At 38.5% G+C, this 25179-nt stretch overlaps 1 protein-coding gene across 2 annotated transcripts; it reads right to left on the reverse strand.

Moving 5' to 3' along the window:
* Positions 1–452: 452 nt before the first annotated feature.
* taf15.S (TATA-box binding protein associated factor 15 S homeolog) lies at positions 453–22430 on the reverse strand. Of its 2 annotated transcripts, none has more exons than XM_018248346.2 (16): positions 22272–22430; positions 21082–21127; positions 19766–19817; positions 18044–18122; positions 17837–17933; positions 17289–17602; positions 16027–16156; positions 10025–10059; positions 5023–5055; positions 4673–4779; positions 3696–3825; positions 3434–3550; positions 2058–2145; positions 1863–1948; positions 1041–1128; positions 453–727 (listed from the first exon to the last, which is right to left on the reverse strand). In XM_018248346.2, exons 1-16 carry the CDS (start codon positions 22279–22281, stop codon positions 688–690), a joined length of 1452 nt encoding a protein of 483 aa, XP_018103835.1. In that variant the 5' UTR covers positions 22282–22430; the 3' UTR covers positions 453–687.
* Between the last annotated feature and the right edge of the window lie 2749 nt (positions 22431–25179).

Here is a 25179-nt window from a genome sequence, read left to right on the forward strand (position 1 = left end):
TAAAATGGGTGTAGTTTAAATGGGTCTGGTTTAAAAGGGGGAGTGGTAAACACCGGCTTCCATTATCAGCCCTTCTCCATGTAGGCCAGAAAAATGCTGCCTTCGGTACTACAGAAGTTGAGACAGCACTGATTTAGTAGAACTAATAATGAGCCGAATTCATGGTCCACTTGTTGCCGATATGGAAAATGCTCTGGGGAGTCAATGTAGCTTTTTAGAAGGCCAACAGATCCATACCTGTTTAGTGGGGTGGATCAGCATTATAAATTATCAGTGTGGCATAAAAGTTTGTTTACCATTATGCAGAACGGTTTGCCATGTGCCATCTTAACAGTGAGCTATGGGTCTCAGCATATGTGTTGAAATTGTGCACACACTCACAGAATGGTAAATTTTCATAGCAGAAATTTAAATCTCATACTTCCTGATATATTACGAGAAACATCCATAAATAAAAACAATTTGTATTTATTGTATTACAAAACATCTTTTGGCAAGTTTCACATTGGTCAAATTGATGAAATTAGGGGCAGAGCTCTGTAAATCTGTTACAATATAGGACACAGAAGAAAAAAAAAAAAACTGTTCTCACATTTAAGGGGGAAGTCAAACCAAAACAAATCAAATACACAAGACATAATTCTAAAGATATGGAGGTCACTTGTAAAGCAAGAGACGAGATGCGCTTCAATAAGGTCTGTTACGCTGATCACTTCTGAAGTCATTTCTGAAAATATAATTTAGGAAGAAAATGTTAATAGCAGGTGTGACTGTATACAATACAGTAAGTCTTTATTTATAATGGCAAGCATTAGTTCTAAGCAGAAACCCCAATTAAAAGGCTAAACCGGACTATTTCATAAATTCCATCAAGTCAAAAAAACCCAACAAATAGATGCCAGATGCCATTTTAATTTTAAACAATTAGCAATTTCTGTCCAGAAACAGGCTGAGACAGTTACAAATGGCAAGCCTTTTTGATAAGTTTCAACCTAATAAATAGCATTCTAGGGATTAACATTTTAAGAGAGAATACCTACCGGCCTCCCATTTTACCCCCATATCCACCACCTCTGTCACCTCCCCTTCCACGTCCTCTAAACCCTCCATAGCCACCTCGACCTCGATCTATATAAACGGGGGGGAAGAGGGAAAATTTACTTATATTTGCTACTTTTAAACAGTTCTTAAACAGATATGCCCACATTTTCACAAAGACATGAAAAAAAAAAAATACAAAAAAGCTTGGTTTGTATTAAAGAAACAAACACCTTTATACATCATACGTAAATAAACTATAGGAAAAGACAGAATGCTATTCTATACATGGACAAAGTTTAGAATGTACTTAGGTTATGACCTAAGTAAGGTATGTCCTTAATAAAAAAAAAAAAAAACACACATCCTCTGAAACGGTGTCATTAGCATTAAACATATTAGATGGGAAATTAAGATGGACACAATGTTTCTTGTGTTTATGTGTACTTCCCCAGGTCAACCCAAAAATTTTTATGAAAGTTACTCTTGATAAATAATTAGTAAGCCGTGAATACATTCAGTAGCAGGAAAACTCTATAGCATTACAGCTATAGTAATGGATAATTCAGTTGAGGAGTAATCCTTTATCTTGTCCTGTGTGGTCTGAAACAATGTTTAACAGCTATTGCATAATATAAATGGATTTCTCAGACATTATGCTACAATGTGTGTAAATGTAGCAGTTTTCTGTGAGGACCACTGTAATCAAATGCCCATCAACTACACAAAAGGCTTGTATTAGCTCTGGTCTCCCTTTAAAATGCTTTCAGACACTATGCAGAATAACTGTGACTGACCAGGATTCTCCAATAAAAGTTACTAACCTCCACCATGTCTTGAATCTTCTGGTCTGGGCTCACTGCACTGGTTACAAGAGTCTCTCCTTGCAAAGTTGACATTACCACAGGAACTAGAATTATAGAAAGCATATATTCCATATTTTACAAATTATTATATATAAAAATATAAAGGGGAGGGAGATACTTAAAAAGCCAAATATTTTAGGCATGAGCACTCACGGATTTGGGCAAACCCAGTCACCGTTCTGAGGACCACTGCTGCCACCTCTAAAAGAGCCACGGCCTCCAAAGCCACCACCTCTGTGACCTGTAAAAACAGAAGAGGCTTTGTAAAAATGCATGGGGAACATCATTGTATTAAATCCTTCAGGTTAAAGCGGTTGTTCACTTTAAAATAAACTTTCACAATCACAACAGCAACATAACACCATCATATTTTGTGTGATATATATTGTAGAATGGGTGGCACTTCTCTGCTTCTAAGCTTTCACCCAGTTGCATGGTTAAGGTTTAGTATAGTTTCAAAAAGAACAAGCAACACCGGGTTATTTTTAGTAGTGAAAAAGTTTTTTTAGTAAAGCATATAGGCAACATAACGTTTCCGGCCCTCTTGGGACCTTTCCTAGCAGGGGGACGAAACGTTTTGTTGACAATACATGCTTTACTAAATATACAATTTCACTACTAAAAATAATCTGGTGTTGCTTCAGAAACTCAGTCTTTGAATTATAAAATCAAGTTATCTGTATACTTTTGTCGAGATGAAGGGAACATGTGATTTTTGGTTCCCGATTTTCCCCACCAACCATGGAGGCAGCAAACCTCTTCACATAGGAGATACAGTTTAGACTGCATCACTACTAATTAGATAATGTTTAATGTATATATTATGTATGATATAGATTCTGCATACATGAATATTCTGGTCATGTATATTTGTTACTCTGTCCTGAGAGACTATGGGGTAAATTTATCAAAGAGTGAAATTCCGCAGCTCAATTCATTTCTATGGGATTTTGAAAGGCGTATTTATCAATGAGTGAAAGTGAAAGTTCACCCTTTGATAAATACGCCTATAAAAATCCCATAGAAATGAATGGAGAGTGGCGGAATTTCACTAGTGGCGGAACTTCACTCTTTGATAAATATACCCCTATATGTATTTATTTGCAATGTATGTCAGATATCTCAGTACGGTTTTCTGCTAAAATTCCTGGATAATCTTGTACAAAAATATATACTGCAGCACTTCTACATGAAAATTAAAATGTTTTTACTGCCTCATACAAAAGTGATATGGATAGGGCTGAAACAAACACTTTGTGAATGCAAAATATGTTCTGTCCCCCAATAAAGATAATAAATGGCATAATACATTTGTAAAGAGACAGACAAGTGGTATTTGCACAGCAGCTAGGAACTATGGGCATTACTTTACAGAAATTGAATCCCTTATGGTTGTCACATCCAGCTAATCTTTGAAAAGTCTCACTGGGGCAACATTTTTACAAAAAAATACCTCCATATTGAACTACCACCTTTTCTAACAACCAATGAGATAGGCACACTTTCCATTTAAATGAGAAATTACTCACCCCCTCCACGTCTTCCACCTCCTCCTCCTCCTGCTGCTGCTCCAACACCTCCTCTCATGAACTCTGGTCTCCGAGTCGCAAAGGAAACTTTAATAACATTGCTAAGAAACATCTTACCTGGTATTAAGAGGTACAGATTAATTAAAACTATATATATTTCTTTATGATGTATGCACATTCTGATTATTTTACAGTTCTAAATATAAAAAATAGAAACTATAGCTGTAAAACATACAGTATATTTAAATGCCAATAGTCTTACCATCAAACCATTCAATTGCTGCTTTGGCTGATGGGGGATCATCAAAGGACACTGTGGCTTCACCTTTCGATTTGCCTGTCTCTTTGTCCGTGTAGAGATTTATCATTGGTTGGCCTGTCTTTTTGTTGGTCTGAAATAGTTTAATTACAAAAAAGTTATTTGGTTTATTCTGGCAGGGTATGCCAATGTGTAAGCTTTGGTGACATATTTGCAGAAGTTCTGTGTAATACCAGATGAAAGTCCACAGCTAGTCTTGATCACAAGAGATCAGGCAAAGTTATATGAGCTCCACCTATAGTACAAACCCTTTAGAAAAGCAGATATGGGCTTTGCTAACCGTACATCTAGAAAGAGCCCCTGGGAACAGGTGTGGCTGGAGTAAATATATCTACAAAAATCACACTACACTTTTTTTTTTATGTATTTTCTGAGAGTGACAGGAAATGCTTGCCAATTCTTCATTGCACTTCACCTCCAACTATTGGCTGGGGACAATGCACCTGGGCCACTCTACTATCTTAGTGCATTCGCGCCCTTTAAAATGTTTAGCATGCTGTGGAGTCCCACTTATGCATGAGTGTGGGACCTTAAGTTTTATACAACCTGGTTAGAGATTTTACAGGGTGAGTTGTCTGAAGTATAAAAGAGGCTATCACTATTTGTATTGAGCTCAGCATTTAACATACCTGCACTATGGATTGAACATTAGTGTCTCACGTTAATAGAATTGGGATGGAGCCATAACATTTTTTTATTGTATTTATGCAAGTATTAACATTTTTAATGCAACGTAAAGACACCCTTGCCCTAAAGGTGTCCAACCTTTTGGCTTTCCTGGGCCACATTGCGACACCTCTGCCCTAAACAGAACAGCTAACTGGGTCTCAGCATGGGCCAATACAATGTTACAATGACTAATGTAAAATAAGTTACTGTAAAATTCAGATAATTTCATAGTCATGAAATGTTTTCCATACCTTAATAATGCCAATCTGCTTGAAGAATTCAGAAATCTGTTCTTGTGAAACATCTTCACCCATGCCTTGGACAAATATGGTGTTATTATCAGAGTTATCCTGATCATCTATAAAACGCAAAACAGGAGAAAGCCAAATGTAATGTGTGTAACAATGTGACATCAGCGTTACAACTGGGCTCTTCTGGTGCAGAGTGTGATCTACCCCTTCCACCCGTCGAGTAGACAAGTGTAGGTGGGGGCTCTCTGTGAGTGATGGAAGGTGAAGGCCACCTCAGGCTGGATGTAGCATAGAAATGCTCCTGACAAATTTCCAAGCTTGATTGCAAAGTGGTGCAAAGGACTACTTACCATTATCTGGTTTGCTTCCAAAATCTCTGGGACCTGTTAAATGACAAGAAAAAGGCAGATAAAGGAAGGGATAATTGAACATGCTCCATCTTAATACAACAAGAACAAAACCCCAAACCTTTCCTGCCTGATGAAGCCCTGATTAAAACTGTATGGGGGAACAGTTTATTTTTTGCCAATTTAGCAGATTAATCACCTTTAAAAGTATAAAATAATTGTGATTATCCTGAATTTATTTAAGATGATCTTTTAAATAAAACAAGCTAAACATATAGAGTCATATGAAAAAGTTTGGGAACCCCTCTCAGCCTGCATAATAATTTACTCCACTTTCAACAAATAAGAATACAGAGTAGTATGTCTCATTTCCCAGGAACATCTGAGTACTATGGCGTTTTCTGAACAAAGATTTTTAGGGAAGCAGTATTCAGTTGTATGAAAGGAAATCAAATGTGAAAACTGGCTATGCAAAAATTTGGGTACCCTTGTAATTTTGCTAATTTGAATGCATGTAACTGCTCACTACGGATTACTCGCAACACCAAATTGGTTGGATTAGCGCGTTAAGACTTGAACTGCATAGGCAGGTGTGTCCAATCATGAGAAAAGGTATTGAAGGTGGCCAATTGCAAGTTGTGCAGGGGTTGGATATTCCAACAAGACAATGACCCTAAACACACTTCGAATCTTCAAAGGCATTTATGCAGAGGGAGAAGTACAATATTCTGGAATGGCCATCACAGTCCCCCAACTCGAATATCATGAAAAAATCTATGGGATGATTTGAAGCAGGCTGTCCATGCTCGGCAGCAATCAAATTTAACTGAACTGGAGAGATTTTGTATGGACAATGGCCAAAAATACTGCCATCCAGACACTCATCAAAAGCTACAGGAGCCGTCTAGGCCGTTACATTTGCAAAAGGAGGCTCAAGCAAGTATTGATGCAATATCTGTTGGGGTGCCCAAATTTATGCATCTAATTTCGTTATGATGCATAATGCATATTTTCTGTTAATCCAATAAACTTTGTTACTGCTGAAATACTACTCTTTCCATAAGGCATGTTATATATGAAAATGAAGTTGCTTCTTTGAAAGCGCAGCCAATGATAAATCTCCAAAGAATCAAGAGGGGTTCCCAAATTTTCATATGAAAATATATATATATATATATATATATATATATATATATATATATATATATATATATATATATATATATATATATATATATATATATATATATATATATATATATTTTTTTTTTTTTTTAAAAAGCCATTTCCTTCCCCCACAAGAAATACTAAGCAAGGTATTTAAGGTCATTCAAGGAAAACACCCACAAGAAACCTACTGCTCACAACATTAACACTAGTGGCATTCAAGGCTGCTCATTGGCTTTTATCCGACAGAGAAAATGCAGGCAGAGAAAAGTTGATGTGCTCCCATCCACTCCTCCTTATAAAAGTGCATGGGCAGGCATGGTGTGCCTATGGAAACACAAATGGAGCGGATTTGCTAAAATACATACTTTCACACCGAAATCCGCTCAGTCTGTGCTCACAGGCTGACTTCAAGTAGTCTGTGCACTTGTAAGAAGCAGTGGATAGGAGAGATGGCAATGAACAGCCCTTTGTACCACCAAACTAAAGGCAAAATGTACACTGTTTATAAGCTGGGTCTATTAGAGATGTCATACTGGCTGCTTTTCAGATTTGAGGACATTGCTTAAAGGAACAGTAACACCAAAAACTGAAAATGTTTTAAAGTAATGAAAATATCATGTAGTGTTGCCCTGCACTGGTAAAACTGATGTGTTTGCTTCAGAAACACTACTATAGTTCATTTAAACAAGCTGCTGTGTAGCAATGGCGGAAATTGAAAAACGGCTAAATGGCACAGGCTAGATAATGGCTAACAGATAACACCATTAGACAGACAGAGCTTATCTGCTGTCTGCTGTGTAACTTGAGCCTTTTCTCCTTTGAATGGCTGCCCCCATGGCTACACAGCAGCTTATTTATATAAACAATAGTAATGTTTCTGAAGCAAACAGCAGTTTTACTAGTGCAGGGCAACACTGCATTATATTTTTATTACTTTAAAACAATTTAATTTTTTGATGTTACTGGTCCTTTAAATACATAAAAGCAGTACAATAATTGTACTGCAGTGTGCATTATTTTATCTGTACACAATGCCTCTGCATAAAAGCAGTATTTAGCAAAATCTGTACAGAAAGCTATGCCCTCAAATAAATATAACAAAGGAGGTACATTTCCCCTACATAAACTAAATAGCGCTGTGAAATAAAAAACTTTAATAAAAAAACTTTATGAATATACACTTTTGAAATAAAAACAATGGATTTCAGTTAAATGGTAAAATGCTCACATCTAAAGCACAATTCTATATAGAAATTACTAAAATAAAGTTTGCCCAAAAAAAGGGCAGAGTTTTAGGTACATTAATAAAAATAGTAAGGACAACACCTCCTCCCTAAACATTTCGAGCACTCTTAAAGGGGCTGTTAAACTTCCATACTTTTTTTTCAGTTCAGTTTTCAGATTGTTCCCCAGAAATAAACTTTTTTCAATTACTTTCAATTATTTTTTTTACGGTTTTTCCAAAATTGAAGTTTAAAGTTGAATGTTTGTGACTCTGGTGTGTTTGTCTGGCAGCTCAGTAATTCTGGTGCAGCCTCTAAACTGTTACAATTTTGCAGCATCTCTGGAGTATTAGCAGCTACTGTATCCATTCTAACAGCTGTCTGTAATGAAAATCAGCGATTCTGCTCAGCAGGAACAAAGATAAGAAATGTATCAACTAAATGTGTCAATTTAGAACAGGTTACAGGGTCTGCGACCCCCCCTCCGAGAGCAGCTTTAGAAGGTGAAAAATGACACTTCACACTTCAATATTAGAAAAACTGTGACATAAAATAGAAAGTAATTGGAAAAAGTTATTTCTGGTGATCTATCGGAAAAAAACTAGTTGTTTGAAGGTGAACAACCTCTTTAAGCGAACGTGGAAACGAGGCTTGGAGAAAATCACGTCTTTTTATAGTTGCGCTGATCCGCATCGATTCACAGGTTTTTGTCTCACTTTATTGTTGCACATTTTAAAGGTAATAAAACAAAATATTCAAATGATCTATAGACAACACAAGTAACATTCCATCAATTATGTAAAACTTTTATATTACCATACTTGTTAAAACCCATAGGAGTGATCATATTTAAAGTATAAATCTAAAATGTTTCACGTTGGTGAAGGGTTCTCTCTTTATTACCTCCCCTTAAGCTGGGCTTCACCTGTTCGATCACCCATGCTGACAAGTGATTTATATATGAATTATGAATTTCTTGAAGTTGTCTGCTCTTATGTAATATTTCATTATAGCACTGTGCTTGAGATGCAAGCATTTTACCATTTAACTGGATTAAATTGTGTTTTTATTTCAATAGTGTATTTATTGATAAAGATTTACTCTATTTAGAATTCATTTACAACTATCTCATTATACCGATTTGTTTGGATAATTGGTAGCTCAGTAATTAACTTTCCACTGCTTACCTGCTATTTTGCACATAATTGTGTTTCAACCTCTGAGCGCAGATTAGTGTGTAGTATTGCATATTGTGGTATATTTTCTCTTTGATAGCTATCCTTTTTAAGTTTCCTTGTAAACATTCATGAGTATAGAAAGAACAGGCCCTGCCCTTTTAATTATATATTTATTTACTTGCAGCCAGCCCTATGATGCTCCCCAAATTGGTGTGAAAATTAACCACTGACCTATGTACGTCATTGCTTAGGCAATACACAGTTGCAGTCTCAACACTGCCATCTACCAGTGTGGCAGAACCAAATTAAAAAAAAGTTCAGTTATAAAGAGCTATAAAGTCACATCACTGCTAAGAGCAAATTAATTTGCAGTTGATTCTATTACACCAACCAAAGATGCAGAGTTAAGCATTTGGCGTAGGCTTGCATTTAAATCTTAGCACAGCAGCAAGGCAAGAAGTTCTCTCCGATATATGTTGATACTACTGCAGAGGGGAAAAAAAAATTTCTGGCTTGCCCCTGTGTGACAATTTGGGGTGCAACACAAGGCTGACAATGCAACGGCATGCCAACTGCTGACAGAAATCAGATTAGCATTATCCTCATCTTAAACACTTCCACTATACTAATAATTTTTGCATCATACATCACCCTAACACGCTTTCGGGCCGAGCCCACAATTCATATTATGATCGGTTTTGCTTGCCAACAGTTATGGTATAGTGACGTTTAAAGGATGAGGTCTGTAAACTTGTTTAATTCATACTAAACAAGAGCCTGCATATTCTTCTTAGCCAACAGTTCTTGTATGACATAGAATGGAGCTACACGTACAAGACTCAGTTCTGTTAGGCAAGCTACAAATAATGCATTATGGGGGTGGGGGAAGGGATTGCTAACCTTGATTTGTTTGCTTTCACTGATAAACACAGATGTGACCTACCTAAAGTAAAAGATTTTCTTTTTATTTATTTTTTTTAACAGAAATCTAGTAATATTTTTGGGAACAGGCGAGTCAGGGTTTTTCACATTGCTGTGAACAATGGGTATGAGCTGTAGCAAATAAAGTATGGTGCAGAGATTCTAATTACCAGTATTATAAAAGCACTCCAATCTCTTAGGAAAAAGTCAAAAAGGAATAGGGGACCAATTGTGTATTGTTCCAATTAAAACTTAAAGAGTTTTTCATAGGGAGCACCTGAATTACACACGTTTCTTATAAACTGATCAGTGCCTATGAGTCATGAGAATATAAACTGAATAGTAATTCCCTGTATTTTATCACACCAGATCGGCATTCAGATACTGTTTTTTTTCCAAAGTTTAATGTATACAGATATGTAGCAGATCATATTACTGGCCTGAAACAAGCTGAGGAGTCCTGTTCTTTGCGACAGGAATTCCATGGAAACGTTTTAGATTCTGGGCACTTACCACCAAAATTTTTGGAGCCACCTCGATCACCACCGCTGCGGAGGAAAAAGTGGAGACATGATTTTTTGGCCCCCCTTACAACTTGTGGCTGTTGAATGCAGATCCCCCAAAAAGGAGCCAAGAGTAAGTCAGGTTCCCATGATTACCATTTTTGGGAAAGGAAGCAAATAGCAAAGTCCAGTCATTGATAAAACAGTCAAGAATTCATATTTAGTTATAAAATATATATACACATTTCCTTATATAGCATAAAAAAAAAAAGGTTAGGTGCATTTTATAAAATACACAAAAAAAATATTGATCAGTGACAGTGGCCACTTGTTTTATCAGTAACTCATTCTTTGGAAGTACATACAATTGCAAAAACAAATTGAATAATGGAACACGAGGTAGTCAATTAAGGTACTCGTCAAGTTTTTTGTTGCATGTAGGCAAGTTGCATTTTCATTAAACTTTACTGATATTATAATTAGCTTTGGAGTGCTCCACCAACCCTCTTCGTATTATATATCAGAGTGCCCTTAATCAGGACAGTAGTTTTTATACATTTTCTTTGCATACTGCACTTGGAGACAAATGATTCTCAGGTATACTATCATTGCCCATGGGATTTAAGAAGTGATGGTTCACAACTCTACCCTGTACTTACCACCTGGATGGGATTTAGTTTTGACGGCTGAAGATTTGCCTTATGGTGTGGAACTAAATCTGCATCCACTGCAGTAATGGGATGCCATGTGGATTGAGATGGAACAGGTCTGAGAGATCATATCTAATGCAAGCCACTTTTATATATTTCTATGAAATACATTAACCTTCATATGCAATGGGTACGGTGACAATAGCCTTAAGTTACAAGCAAAATGCCAGCTTTCTACTGTACTATGCATATACAATGACCTGGGGGCAAAAATGAGGAAAAGCAAGATTGCAACCCAGTTTTTAGTGATCAGGACCACTGTCTGGGGGTCTTGGGTAAGTGATTATAATCACTGGAGGGTCCCTAACTATTGGCACCCCCAGTAATTTTTAATTTCCTTTTTTTTTTTTAAATTTATTAAGGTCCTGCTAAGGATCAAGATTTATTTCCTTAACTATTGAACACAAATGAAAGGTTAAAATGCTAGATCATTTCCAACTACACTGAAAACCTTTGAGTTGCAGACCACAGTTCACACAATTATTCTGGCTTAGTTTAAATTTATTTTCAATTTGAACCAATGACCAAAAGTCATGGTGTCTGCAAGCAAGACCCCAGCCCTGTAGAAAAGTCAGCATTACCATGATTAAGTGTGCAGCAGAGCACATATTTTATGCCATAATATATAGTGCCAACAAATACACAGAATGTTGTAGATGGTGCTGCTACTATAAAAGGTGGCATGCATTGTACACAGTTTATTGGTTATCAGCTGTGAAAAAACATGCCACAATGGCTACACAGCAGCTTATGTAAATAAAATGCAGTAATTTTTCTGAAATAATTTTTTTTTTTCCAGTGCAGGGTAACATTTAACTGCATTTAAAACTACTCATCTTTGGTGTTACTGGACCTTTAATTTAAAAAGTATTCTAGTATATATTTGACAATGTTCATTCCAAATAAGACAAAATGAGTAACATTTATAAAGAAATCAGACAAGCTGATTTTGCCAAGATAAATATTAATGAAATATCAACTTTTTGTGGAAAGAAAATCAAAGAGCAGGTAGCGTGTACACTCAGTACTATAGTTCCTTATGAAATTTAGTCAGACACCAGCAAAGATAATTCAATTAGAACATGTCTAATTGAACAAGAAAACACATTTGACCCCAGTCTTAGCATTAAAATTGCCATTAAGACAAAATAAAGAAACCGTAAGGACTTTGCTCGTTTGCCTAAAAAAAAAAAAAAAATAAAAAAAAAAAAAGATTGGCAATTCCTTTACCACCACCAATGCTACCTTTGAAGTTGGGTGTATTGTTTCCATAAACACCAACAGTTAATTTTTCTTTTCAGAGTGATGTCACTTCCCTAAACCACAAATAATTAACTAGCCACCAGCACTTCATTGTTTACCACAGCAACTTTACTATGGTGGGGCAGCTTCAGTTAATCATCCATAATCCGCCATGTTCAGTCATCTTAACAGTTTAGCAATGCCTCAGCCTAGGGCATTTCCATTTTTTGGTGTTACTGCAAATAGGTGACAAATGAAATTTACCTTGGGTTTTCCAGGGTAGTATATTTATAGCTTTGTATTCTCGAAAAACGGTCCGCACACACCAATGTTGCAGTCGGGGATAGTGCCCCTTTTATTAATGCCACCAACAATAAATATTCAACGTTTCGGGGGGACACAGCCTCCCTTCTTCTTCCTGAAGAAGGGAGGCTGTGTCCCCCCGAAACGTTGAATATTTATTGTTGGTGGCATTAATAAAAGGGGCACTATCCCCGACTGCAACATTGGTGTGTGCGGACCGTTTTTCGAGAATACAAAGCATTAAGGTGACCAGGCAAGGTCAACGGTGGACCAGCACCACTACGCAGAAAAAGTGGAAGGAGGTGTGCGGTAATACAAAGTTTCATTGAACTAGTATATTTATAGCCCACAATGTTGTAGGCAAGCTCCACACCATTCTCCATAAGAAACACACACTGTGGTATCACTTGAACTATACTGAGCATGGCCTTAATATATAATTGTCCATATGTGAACCAGTACATGCAGACAAAATGGGACCATAAGTAAACCCAATCGGCTGGTTTTGCTTCCAATAAGGATTAATTATATTTTAGTTTGGACTGTTTAAATAGTTAAAAAATTTGAATCATTTGGATAAATGGTGTATGGGAGGCAGCCTTACCCTAATTTGGATCTTTCTGGATAATGTATCCCATACCTGTATATATAAATTCTAGTTTACCTTGCAACGCTAAGACATATCAAAAAAATATACAACAATTTTCTTAACAGAGAAAAGGTTTTCTTAACCTCCACACAGTACATGGTTAATTTATTGGTCATTAGGTCTCTGGTTAGCTGCATATAAAGTGCAGTAGCTTGCACACCCATGAAAGTGGTTGTGCATGTTAAGTGATAGGCATGTAAGATCTGAATTATATTTAAAGGTAAAGGTTGCTCAAATACTACACTTTCTACCTACACGTAAAATGCAGTTTTATAAACATTTGCTGCAACAATCATCCAGTTCACAAATTGACGGTTACTTAATGAGCTATAAAGCAGGCACTGCAAATTGTTGTACAGTGATGCATGAAAGCTTAACACTCAATTTAATACTCTCGTCATCAACACTTTTTTTAAAAAAATATGTCCGCTGTTCTCGTCACAAGAAACTCCAACCTGTGTTATCAGACTTGGATAGCAACCCTCAGATTTCTGTTTCTTAAATAAGGAAGGGAATCCCACACTCAAATCCGATGATACACTGGACTTTATATTCCCCCTTCAAATGAATGGAGAATCAGACGTTCACGTACTTTTGGCACACACGGATATGTAACTTTGAATTGTTTACCTTAATAAATAAGTGAGCAAGCATTGTGTTTGACTAAGTTTGCTAATTGGGTTCTCATTTGATTTTTAGAAAAAACATTTTAGGTGATATTTCTACAGAAATATGGTAAACTCAAAGGTTAACAAATATCTGGCACCACTGTATACAGAATAACAAAATTTTCAGGGAACTGCCAAGAGGACCCCTTTATAAAACACACTTGTGTTTCAATGGATGACAAACTTGACTGTGGAGCTCTTTGTTTGAAAGCCATAGTTAAAATAAACTCCACAGATAGCAGTCAGTCATCATTTCCATGATAAATACAATATATAGTACACAAAGAATATTTTCAATAGTTGAACATAGTGCTTTATAAAAAATATATATCTATATAAAAAGCCAACATGCTAAAGAACAAATCGTAAAATGCTCAAAAATCTCCAAACACATTTTAACCACCAGGGGCCTTCAAACCACCTCAAATTGCTACATGTACCTTTGGCCTTTGCCTGATGATTTAATTTAAAACATATTTGGTTATGAAAACTAGTTTGCTGCCCTTTATTTCTAGTACTAAAGTGGTCTTAAAATTGTGAGAGAATACAATCAAGAGTATAACAAATCCAGCTTTTATTAAAGGAATAGTTCAGTGTGAAACTAAAAACTGGGTAAATAGAAGAATGTGCAAAATAAAAAATGTTTCTAATATAGTTAGCCAAAAATGTAATATATAAAGACTATAGTGAACAGATGTCTAATAAAACAGCCAGAATCCAACTTCCTGCTTTTCAGCTCTATAACTCTGAGTTAGTCTGCGACTTGAAGGGGGGACACATGGTACATTTCTGTTCAGTGAGTTTGCAATTGATCCTCAGCATTCAGCTCAGATTCAAAAGCAACAGATATGACCCATGTGCCCCCCCCCTCAAGTCTCTGATTGGTTACTGCTTGGTAACCAGTCAGTGTAAACCAAGAGAGCTGAAAAGCAGGAAGTAGTGTCCTGACTGACATGTTATACATCAAATCACTCCAGCCTTTATACATTACATTTTTGGCTAACTAACTATATTAGAAACATTTTTTATTTTGCACAGCCTATTTACCCAGTTTTTATTTTTACACTGAACAATTCCTTTAAATATAGGCGATAGATTCAAAGGAACAGTTCAGTGTAAAAATAAAAACTGCGTAAACAGAAAGGCAGTGCAAAATAAGCGTTTAATAGTTAACCAAAAATGTAATCTATAGAGGCTGCAGGGATTGCATGAGCAACCTCAGACATGATCAATGGATTGCAGAGTGCGCACCACACACATTGCACCATCTGCTGTTTGCAGCCTGCCAGCCCAGAGCCGATTGTTAGGAAAGTACAGGAGACAGCATGGCTGCATAAAAGTTTGTTTCACTGCTCCACACACTCAGTACAAAGGGCAGGGAAAGGGGACTTTGTCGGGCATCTCAGTCTAAGAGTAATGTAAGTTACCACTCTTTGCTTTTAATCTTAATGACAGCTCACGGGACGCTTCATGGGGGCCAATTTACCACGGGCAAGAGGTCTTCAAAAGGATCCAGTCACCGTGGGGGCCATATTCTGCTATATTTTTGTAATTTGCTGCGGGCCAATTAAAAATGGATTGCTGGCCGTAGTTAGACATCTGTTCACTCCAGCCTTTCTTTCTTTCACTCATCTATCTATCTATTTAATTTTTTAACTATATTAGAAACATTTGTTTTGTATTTTACACAGCCTATTTAGCCAGTATTTTTACACTGAACTTTTTTAAGGTGGCCAAATGGGACACAACTGTTCAGTGAATTTGCAATTGATCCTTAGCATTCAGCTCAGATTCAAAAGCAACAGTTATGACCGATGCCCCCACCCAGCTAAAGTCATGGATTGGTTACTGCCAGGTAACCAATCAGTAGAAACCATGAGAACTGCACAGTGGGAAGTAGTGTTGTGGCTATTATGTTAAGACAGTCACTGCCGCCTTTATACATTACATTTTTGGCTAACTATATTAGAAACATTTTTTATTTTGCATAGTATCCATTTACTCAGTTTTTTTTTTTTATATACTGGACGATTCCTTTAAGAATCACAAAAAGAGTTGAGAAAGACTTATGAAGACTGAAAAAAAGGAGTTTCTTTCTAACAGATATGCAACTTTAATTAGCATGGCTGAATGGAGTAAAAAAAATTTAGTATGCAGTATGTTCCAATTTTTTCTGCAGCTTTCAGGACAAATTGGGAGAGTGCAAGTATAAAAAAATCTAATAAAAAGTAATCTAGCAGTCAGTTTTTGAGTGCCAGGATAAGTGACCAACAACCAGCAGCAGACTTGAAAAGGCGGCTAAATTAAAAAAAAAAAAATCACACAAACTAAAATATTTGTTGCTCTAAAAACTAAAATGTGGTAAAATCTAGTTACATTTAAGCAGCCATTACTACAATAAGAAAAATGTAGAATACTTTATAACTGAACAAAAGCTCACCTCATGCCACCTGAGAAGCCCCTTCTCTCTGAGTCGAAACCACCACGTCCTCGACCACCACCAAAACTCTGGGATCCTCCATAACCTCTGTTATCACCACCATACCTGCCCGAGTCCCGACGATCATCTTCTGACAAGAAATATAAAATGGGCAAATGTTTCATGCAGAGTCCTTAACCATTACCCTATTAGGGTAATAGTACATGGGTTTTGGTCAATTAAAACAACTGTTTTTGATCTTAATTAGAATTACAACGTGTGATAAAAAAAACATTTTGCTTGAGCTTAAGGCAGCCAAGGATGGCCTGCAGTTGTCTGCTAACTCAGCAGCTTTTCAGAGCACACATGGGCTCAAAATCACTCGACCACAATATCCAATATATCTAAAGGGTTGATCAAATAATTGATGGGTAAGCTACATTTTTGGCATTTTAATTGTTAGAACAGCTAGAAGAAATCCAGTTGCTCAGTATCAGGGGTGACAGGGGCTTTGCCTACTGACTGACTTACAATAGTATGCAGGAACACTGGAGTTAGAGGTGGGGGAGCCCCAAGTAAACGTTCAGTGAAATAGAGCTAGAGTGCAGCGAGTAAGAGTATAAGTACCAGTGTTCCTGCATAATCTTATAAATAAGATCACCAGTAGGTGAAGGCCCTGCCATACCTGATACTGCACAATTGGGTTTGCTTGCTTGTGTCTTTTAGGTGCACTACAGGGATATAGTTGATAGTTGCTGAGGGTGATCTTTATACAGAAGCACAACTTTTAATTGCCTTTATATTGAACTTTGGTGGTTGGGACACCCATTAATTTGAATTGCACAGGGTGTAACTAATTGTTATTAATGTCACCACAGTGGCTATGGTCACCTTGACATAGTGCTAGGTCAGCAATGAAAGAACAGTGTCTACTGGTTAGGACACTAGTCTTGCTAGTATATATTTGGCCTCTTCTTGTACGTTGTAAGGAAATATTACAAAATCAGTAAATAAGTTGACAAAATGTTTTTGTGCCAGTCCAACTTAAACAATGACAACTGTGGCAAACGTAAACTGCCATTGTGCCGGAGAAGCTAAGGCAGAAAGACAAAGACATACTTCAATTCTGGCTCTTAAATTCAAATATGCCAAATACATTCAAATACACACACACAGGTGAATTGGAACATTCAAACATTTTAAGAGCAAATTTGACAGAAAATTGGAAATTTAAAGCTCAGTTTAGACTTAATAAAAAAAATCAAAAATACAAGCAAGTTTACCTTGAGAGGAATGACCATAGCCTTCTTTCCGTGACTGGTAAGATTGCTGCTGTTCACATACCACAGTCTGGTCAGAACGTCCTTGCTGTGATTGCTCCCCATACACTGGTCGTGGCTTCTGACCATATCCAGGCTGGTCATATGATCCTTGCTGTAGTTGGGGTTTCTGACCATATCCAGGCTGGTCATAGGATCCTTGTTGCGGTGTCTCTGCATAGCCCAATCGCTGCTTCTGACCGGATGCTTGCTGGTCATAAGCGGCTTGTTGTGGATATTGCTGCCCACTTGATTGGGTTTCAGATATTCCACTGTTCCTAAATTTGTTTAAATTCTCATTTTACTAGCAGTCACCAATTATATCAATGAATAAAAATCAAAAAAAAGAATATAATCTTGCTAGTATTTGTACCCACTGGATGTGAAAATAGTAGTGGTATTTCAAGATAAAATGAGTAATAATGAGTTCACACCCAAAGCCTGCAGTAATGCCACATTGTGGTGAAATGTTATGTTTAATAAAATTTCACAGCCAAGTTAGTTATCCTTACCCGCCTCTTGAATCTGGACCCTGCTGTCCATAACTTCCATAGGATTGTTGGTTATCATGGCCAGAGCTGCTCTGGCCTTGTACTGGCTGCCCATAACCTACATGAGACAAACAAAGTTATATGTATAAATCTCAATTTTTGACTATACAACTGCATAGCATTTGACAAATTAAACAAGTGACCATTTAAACAGGAAAAATAAAAAACCTGGATGACTTTGTCCATAGCCAGAACTGTAGTCTCCATAGGATGACTGTTCTGCTGTCTGCCCATAGCCAGAATAAACCTGAAAGACAAAAGTATAACAACCTCTCTTTATATACTTTTTAGAACATCTTTTTATATTTGTGATACCTAATAGAAAAAAAATCACCCCATTTGGTGGATTTGAAGGCGAACTACCACCCCCTTAACAACTACCCTACATAGTCACCCACTCCCTGCTTCCACCCACCCCCACACAGGTGATTACACCTGAAAATGCCATTCATGTATAGGTGCTGAGCTCATGGGCGCCATCTTCCGGCTCTTCTGCATTCTTCGGGTCCTCTCCCTTCGACAATTTCTAGCACTTTTTGCGCATGTGCGGTAGACTTCCCAAACTGTGCATGCACCAATAAGTCGTTCACTTCCCAAAGAATACAGAAGAGCTGGAAAATAGCACCCACATGATCCACTGCAACTGTACATGAGTAATGAATTAGGTGCACTTTCAAGTAATCACCTATGAAGAGGGGGCTACCTAGGGTAGTGGGTAGGGTTTTTTTATTATTGAAGGGGGGGGTTAGTTCTTCTTTAACATGGAGCTACATTAACTAATCATGCAGATCACAAAATGTTCCTGTACAGCTATCAAAACTTTCTCTAATTAGTAGTAGTATATGTCAGACATACCTTTAGAAAGTGACTAGCAAGAGAATGAGCAACAGGCACCTACTTGCTAAAATAATGCTCAAGTTTTGACTTCTACAGAAAATGAAACCTTAAAACTGCAGTTTAGAAAGAACCAAAGCCTAACACCAAGTAGCATTTTATTTAAGAAGGCCTATAGCATGTAAGCATTTTGACATTAACTGCCCTCCAAAGAACAGCAGCAACATAACAGTGTACATCTGTTGCTACTGCACAGTAACTGCTGTATAACAAATGAGAAGCTGTGTGTGGAGCACGGATTCCACTGCCCCATGCACATGGAGCTTTTGACTGAGCAGTATTAGCAGATGTGACCACAGCTTTTCAAAAGGTCTGGTAAAAATTTGGCATACTACCTAGAAGGCTGCAGCTTACTCAACGTTTTGTACATACAGCATGATGCACCATCCCTGACAAATCATGGTCAAGCAGCATGAACAACCCCCTGAATTTTGTGTTTAAAGCAAACACGGTACTAAATTCTGATTGCATAATCAGTTTGGGGGACTAGCAACATAGTCTTGCCTTTTTTTGTTCAATAGGGCAATTCCAAAGTATTTTACACACCATAGCAGACAGTACGAGAAATAGTCTCTATGCTATTGCTCTAAGCTGCCACAACCTTTTTGACATAATGTAGTGTCTCTTACTATAATAACCAAACAAAAAGCCAGTAGGAGTCATAACCCAGTCAAATGGATGTAGTTGGCATCACAGGGGCAATAAAACTCCTTGAAATATTAGGGCAATAAAAATTCAAAATGCATCCAGTCAAAGAACACACTGTTACACTGTCAAGTAAGGAAGTCAGCAGTCAAGCATTGAAAATAAACAGCCTGGCGATGACATGTCCGGTATAAAGTTAAACCATAGGAGGCCCTCTGCTAACGAAAATACTAGGAAGCTGGCTGAATTCATATCTGAAGTGAACCCAGGATTTGCACAACTCTCAAACAGTACCAAAGATGCAGGACATCAATAAAAAGGAATGTTATGGATGATGCAAAATACACCTACTTGTGATGGCTGTCCAGAATTCTGGTTGCCTTGATTCCCATATCCAGGATAGCTGCAAAACAAAAAAAATGCTTAACAACATGTTGAACCTTTAATACAAATTCAATTCACTGACTAAGTACAGCCGGGTTAATTGATGTTAAGGGTACACACGAACTATACATAAGGGATTGGCTCACAACACAAAATGGGTAGCACGGGTGTTCAATTTAAGCTAGGTCATTGTATGCAAGGAGTTTGTGTTTTCCCCATGTTTGGTAGGTTCCCCCACAGAAAAAAAAAGGCAGTTTAATTAGCTCACGGTGTAACAGACAATAGTGTGCATAAATGTGATATGAAAATTTAGACTGGGGCAAAGACTGAAATGTGGGTGCTATATAAAGAAAAATAGGTTTTATTTGCTCCTACCAAAATGTAGAATTACCCACAGGAAAGGAAAAACAGAAGGTAAAAACAAATACATGCATGGGATCTGCTATCCAGAATGCTCGAAAAGAGTTTTCCAGATAAGTGCTCTTTCTGCAATTTGGAGTTTCATACCTTAAAGCTACTAAAATATAATTTAAAGGGGAACTCTACACGAACATAATTGAAGCTTTCTGAAAAACAAGCATAATTGCAAGCAATTTTCCAATATACATTGATTAAAGAATATGCAGACTTATGATTTGTAATGGTTTGGAACAGTTCCATAAGCCTAGCCCCCTGCTCTCCTGCTGATCTGTCTGACTACTGTTACTTTGTATCAGCAGCCATCTGTCCTTAGCCTGCATCCTCTAACCCTCACAATTCCCTGCAAATGCAATTTCAATAAGGAATGGTACATCACAGTGCAATGCATTGTGGATTATGTAGTTCCTGCATGCTGTCTGTGACATGTTGAGAAGTTGTTACAATTTGTAACAAGTGTTTAGTCCCTCCTTCCCTGCAAGGATTTCAAATAATGCTGAAAGAAAAGAATTGTTAAACAGCTGGGTTTCAGCATAGAAAATTGCATTGATGCATACTTTTTGAAGAAACAGACAACGGTAATGGGTATATTAGGGGTTTCTCTATGGGAAATGGCCTTCCTGTAATCTGGAGATTTCCATATAATGGTTCCCATACATATACTATAGTAGCAGTGCTTCTTCAGAAAGCCGAGGATTGGGATTGCGGTGGACATGCGGTAAAGAGGCAGTAACTGCAACAAGTTTTTATTTTTACCGTTAGGGGAGTCTTTTTTAAGAAATGTGCCCTGCTCTAATGAGGCTTAGATACCTTTTTCAGAGCCAGGAAAGAACAGCAACAATAAATTCACAAAATGCCAAACTTACCTTTGTTGCTGCTGACCTCCTCCATAGCCACCATAACTACTAGGATCTAAAACAGAATGCATTTATCAACATAAATTGTCATCTGTAATACCTTGGCAACACTTCAAACAATACAAGTATTCATTAGGTTTAGAAAAGCCTGGTCATCCACAGAGGCAACTAGATGCAGATCATGCAAATTTGGTTTAAGGCCCCTCCTTAGTAAACCCCAGAAGACTGCAACAACAGTGACCACCAATTGAATCAATTGACCTATCAAACAGTACCGCTATCCCCTAAAGGGCACACAAAGCTACTGGGGGAGATTAGTCGACCAACAACAAATCGTTTCTTCTTCGGGTGACTAATCTCCCAGAACTGCCTGCTCACCGGCTAGAATCTAAATCGCAGGCGGAATGATACTCTGAGTGCTTCGTTTTACAAAGTCGCCAGAAGTTTCCACATGATAAAACTTCAGAAAACGAAGCGCTCCGAGTGGCATCCCGCCGACGATTTCGATTCCAGCTAGCGGGGAGATTAGTCCCCTGAAGAAGCGATTAATCAACTAATCTCCCCCAGTAGCTTTGTGTGCCTTTGCCCCAAGATATGAAATGTCCTTTTGTTACTCCACTTTATCTTCAGTACAAGAACATAAAAAACAATCCTCTGTATATGAAAGTGATCCCCAACCAGCGGCTTGTGGGAAACACGTAGCTCACCAACCCCTTGGATGTTGCTTCCACTTACATCAAAGGAGATATCTATATATATCTATATATATATTTCTCTATCATGTGTAGCTTCCAAATAGCCAACTATAGCCTTTACAATTTGTCACCACCAAAAATGTTCATGCTTGTATTGTTCCCCGACTCTTTTTACAATGTAGCTAACGAATAAAAAAAGTTGGGGACCCCTGACATAGGAGAACTTAACGCAGGGACTACTAGTATTACCTTTCTTCAATTTCAAAGAATGTACATTTGGGATTGGTTTTGATTCCAGTATTAAAAGGACTGTGTTTCTACTACTGGCGGAAAAGTTATTCTCACTACTGTGACACTGTACGACACCATTTTAATTCCCGCTCCTGCGTCACCACCCCCACTCTTCCCGACTCTCTAGGCCCCGTGACCGGGTGTTAAAAGGTAGCGAACTCGCCGCCAAATAGCTCGGTTTTTTTTTTACCCCACCACCTCTATATATTTTACCTGAAGACATGATGGCGACTGGAGAAAATCGAAAACCTACAGGTTAAACCAACACCGCGCGCAAAGAGAACTGCGCGCTAATCAACACAGTGCACGAGGAGGACGTAAAGGATGACGCAGTGACTCACGTACGTACGTGCGTAGTCACGCACGCCACTGCAAAGGAGAAGGAATAAATAGCATTTCCGGTAGCGAGATGACTGATGCGCTGAGGCGTCAGGTGCTCGACGCGCCTACTGTGGGAGTTCAGGGCGTAGGCTGACGATGTTAGACTATAGTGTAGACGCTGCAGCAAATTAACGTGCCACAGTGACAAGCTTCATTATAAAGCACACGCTTGCAGATTCGTGTTTTTATTTCTGTTAAATCTTATTGCTTTCAGTTTCTTAATGACAAATAAGTTCCCCAATTTTAATGCCTCTTCTATATCCCTCTATAGGGTTACCCTTTAAAACCGAACACGTGGAATCCACAGGCTGCATGGCTAATTAGCAATTCATTATGATGCATGGCTGCACATAAATCAGCACATAAATACATTGCTAATTAGCCATGCATTGTGGATTCCATGTGTTCGGTTTTAAATGGGTGCGATGGCAAATATATTCCCAATCCCAAGTGTGGTGATCAAACTTGTAAATTTTACTTTTTATCTCTGCCTTGACCAGAAAGATAGAGACACCAGAAAGAAAATAACTGTGCTCCTCCAACTGTAGTTGAGCAACTTTCAATACTCGACGCATGCAAGCCAATGATTTATGTCGTAGGTTTAACAGTTGACCACTACTGACAAAGTAAACACAATTACACAGAATTAATTTGTATCTGTATTTTCGCCAATGACATTTTGTGGCCAATGGGAGCCACTCATGCTGGAGGCCAAAGCCAAGTCTACTATATTCCCTTCCCCAAATCCAGATCAATTGTGAAAAAGAATTAGCATTTTATGCCCATGGTACCATTGCCTGGATGCTGTTGCAAGCGCTATAAACCTTTTAGGCAAGTTGTTGATTCCTCCCTACATCTACATGTGACAGTACAAATAAAATTAGCATTGTTACACAGAGCTAACTATTGTAATGCTTTTTTGATTGTTCCATACAATATATGGAAGAACAATCCCTGTGGCACGTAAACAGAGGTGATGTCAAGTCCGCTTATGTCATGGGCGCACATAGGTCCTGTTCCCAAGGTAGCACTGGTGCAAGATACACTCCCCCTTATGTGAGTTCATGCACGTAAAAAAACTTTACATGTGGCAAACCTACATAACCACATAAAACATTTAATTCATATGGATTTACATATATTTTTGAGCTTTATTAAAGGGGAACTCCACAAAAACATAACTTAAGCTTTTAAACATAATATTAAGCAACTTTGCAATATATGTCCATTAAAAAATATGCACACTTTTCATGATTTTTAATGGTTTGGAATAGTTCCCTAAGCCTAGCCCCCTGCTCTCCTGCTGATCTGTCTGACTAATTTGCTAAACTGGCTGACTACCGTTACGTTGTATCAGTAGCCATCTGTCCTCAGCCTGCATTGCTGTTGCAATCTCCCCCCTCCTCAGCCCTCATTACAAAAGCCCTCCGTCCTCATCCCTACCTCCTCATCCCTACCTCCTCAGCCTTCCCCCCTCAGCTTGTAAACCAAGCTGATAGCTGAGGGCTGAGGACGGAGGGCTTTTGTAATGAGGGCTGAGGACCGAGGAGGGAGGGCTGAGGACCGAGGAGGGAGGGCTGAGGACCGAGGAGGGAGGGCTGAGGACCGAGGAGGGAGGGCTGAGGAATGAGCTACGAGGGGGGAGATTGCAACAGCAAATGTGGGCAGCACAGAGGTGTGACTGCAGTTTCTATGGATAAGTGAGTATAATAGGAGAGCGCATGCAGGAGCGCGTGTTCTCCTGATGATGTCCTAAAATGCATTCTGTAATTGTGGGTTATAGTTCCTGCATGCTGTCTGTAAGCTGTGGAGAAGTTGTTACAATTTGTAACATCAGTGTCTAGTCCCTCTTTCCCTGCCAGGATTTAAAATGATGCAGAAAAAAAACCCATACCCCCCAACCAGGGGCGTAACTATAGAGGAAGCAGACCCTGCGGCTGCAGGGGGGCCCAGAAGGTATAGGGGCCCCGGAGGTATAGGGGCCCCATGAGGCCCTAATTCATATACAATTTCAATAAATATTGGAGAAACAAGTCAACCTCTAAACATTTTGGGGGCCTGAAAAATAATTTGCTGTGGGGCCCAGTAATATCTAGTTAGGCCACTGCCCCCAACCCACGTAGACCCTCCTCCCCTGGCTAACTGCCCCATACTTTATTCTTACCACTTGTTGCAGATTTTGGCAGCGGGCTTCATGGCATCCATTTTTCGGGTCCTTGGTAAGCTGACTGAGAGATTGGTATGTCGGCGCATGCGCAGTTGGAGCAATTTGCTGGTTTTCAACAACTGTGCATGCACTGAAATTGAAGGATATTGGCGATCTCCCAGTCAGCTTACCGAAAAACTAGAAAATGGATGCCGTGATGTCCGCTGCCAGAATCTGCGACAAGGGGTAAGTATAAAGTATGGGGCATTTCCCGGGGGGTTCTATGTGGGGTGGGGATACAGGGTTTTTTTCTACAGGGTTTCCTTCTCTTTAAACTCAGGGGAGGTGCGCGAAGTTGCACTCGCGTGCGCATGCGCAGAAGCGCACAAAGCGAGAAAAGTCGGCAAGAGAAGGGAACCGGACTTGGGGTAGGCGACAGAGGAGGTACGTGCCTGGCGCCCTCCCAGCTTTACGCCCTAGGCACGTGCCTACTCTGCCTACCCCTAGTTCCGGCCCTGGGTGCACATAATCTTGTTTTCTGAATAACATATATAGTCACACCCTGATTGCAACCTAGCTGTGAAATTTAAAAAT

This window comes from Xenopus laevis, chromosome 2S (assembly GCF_017654675.1).
Source record: "Xenopus laevis strain J_2021 chromosome 2S, Xenopus_laevis_v10.1, whole genome shotgun sequence".
NCBI lineage: Eukaryota > Metazoa > Chordata > Amphibia > Anura > Pipidae > Xenopus > Xenopus laevis.

Excerpts from the sequence above, each read along its gene's own strand:
- taf15.S (XM_018248346.2), bottom strand. Across the intron at positions 19,818-21,081 it reads GGAGGTCAGCAGCAACAAAG|CTATCCTGGATATGGGAATC; the intron begins GTAAGTTTGGCA and ends TTTGTTTTGCAG. Across the intron at positions 728-1,040 it reads GGGGGTAAAATGGGAGGCCG|AAATGACTTCAGAAGTGATC; the intron begins GTAGGTATTCTC and ends TTATATTTTCAG.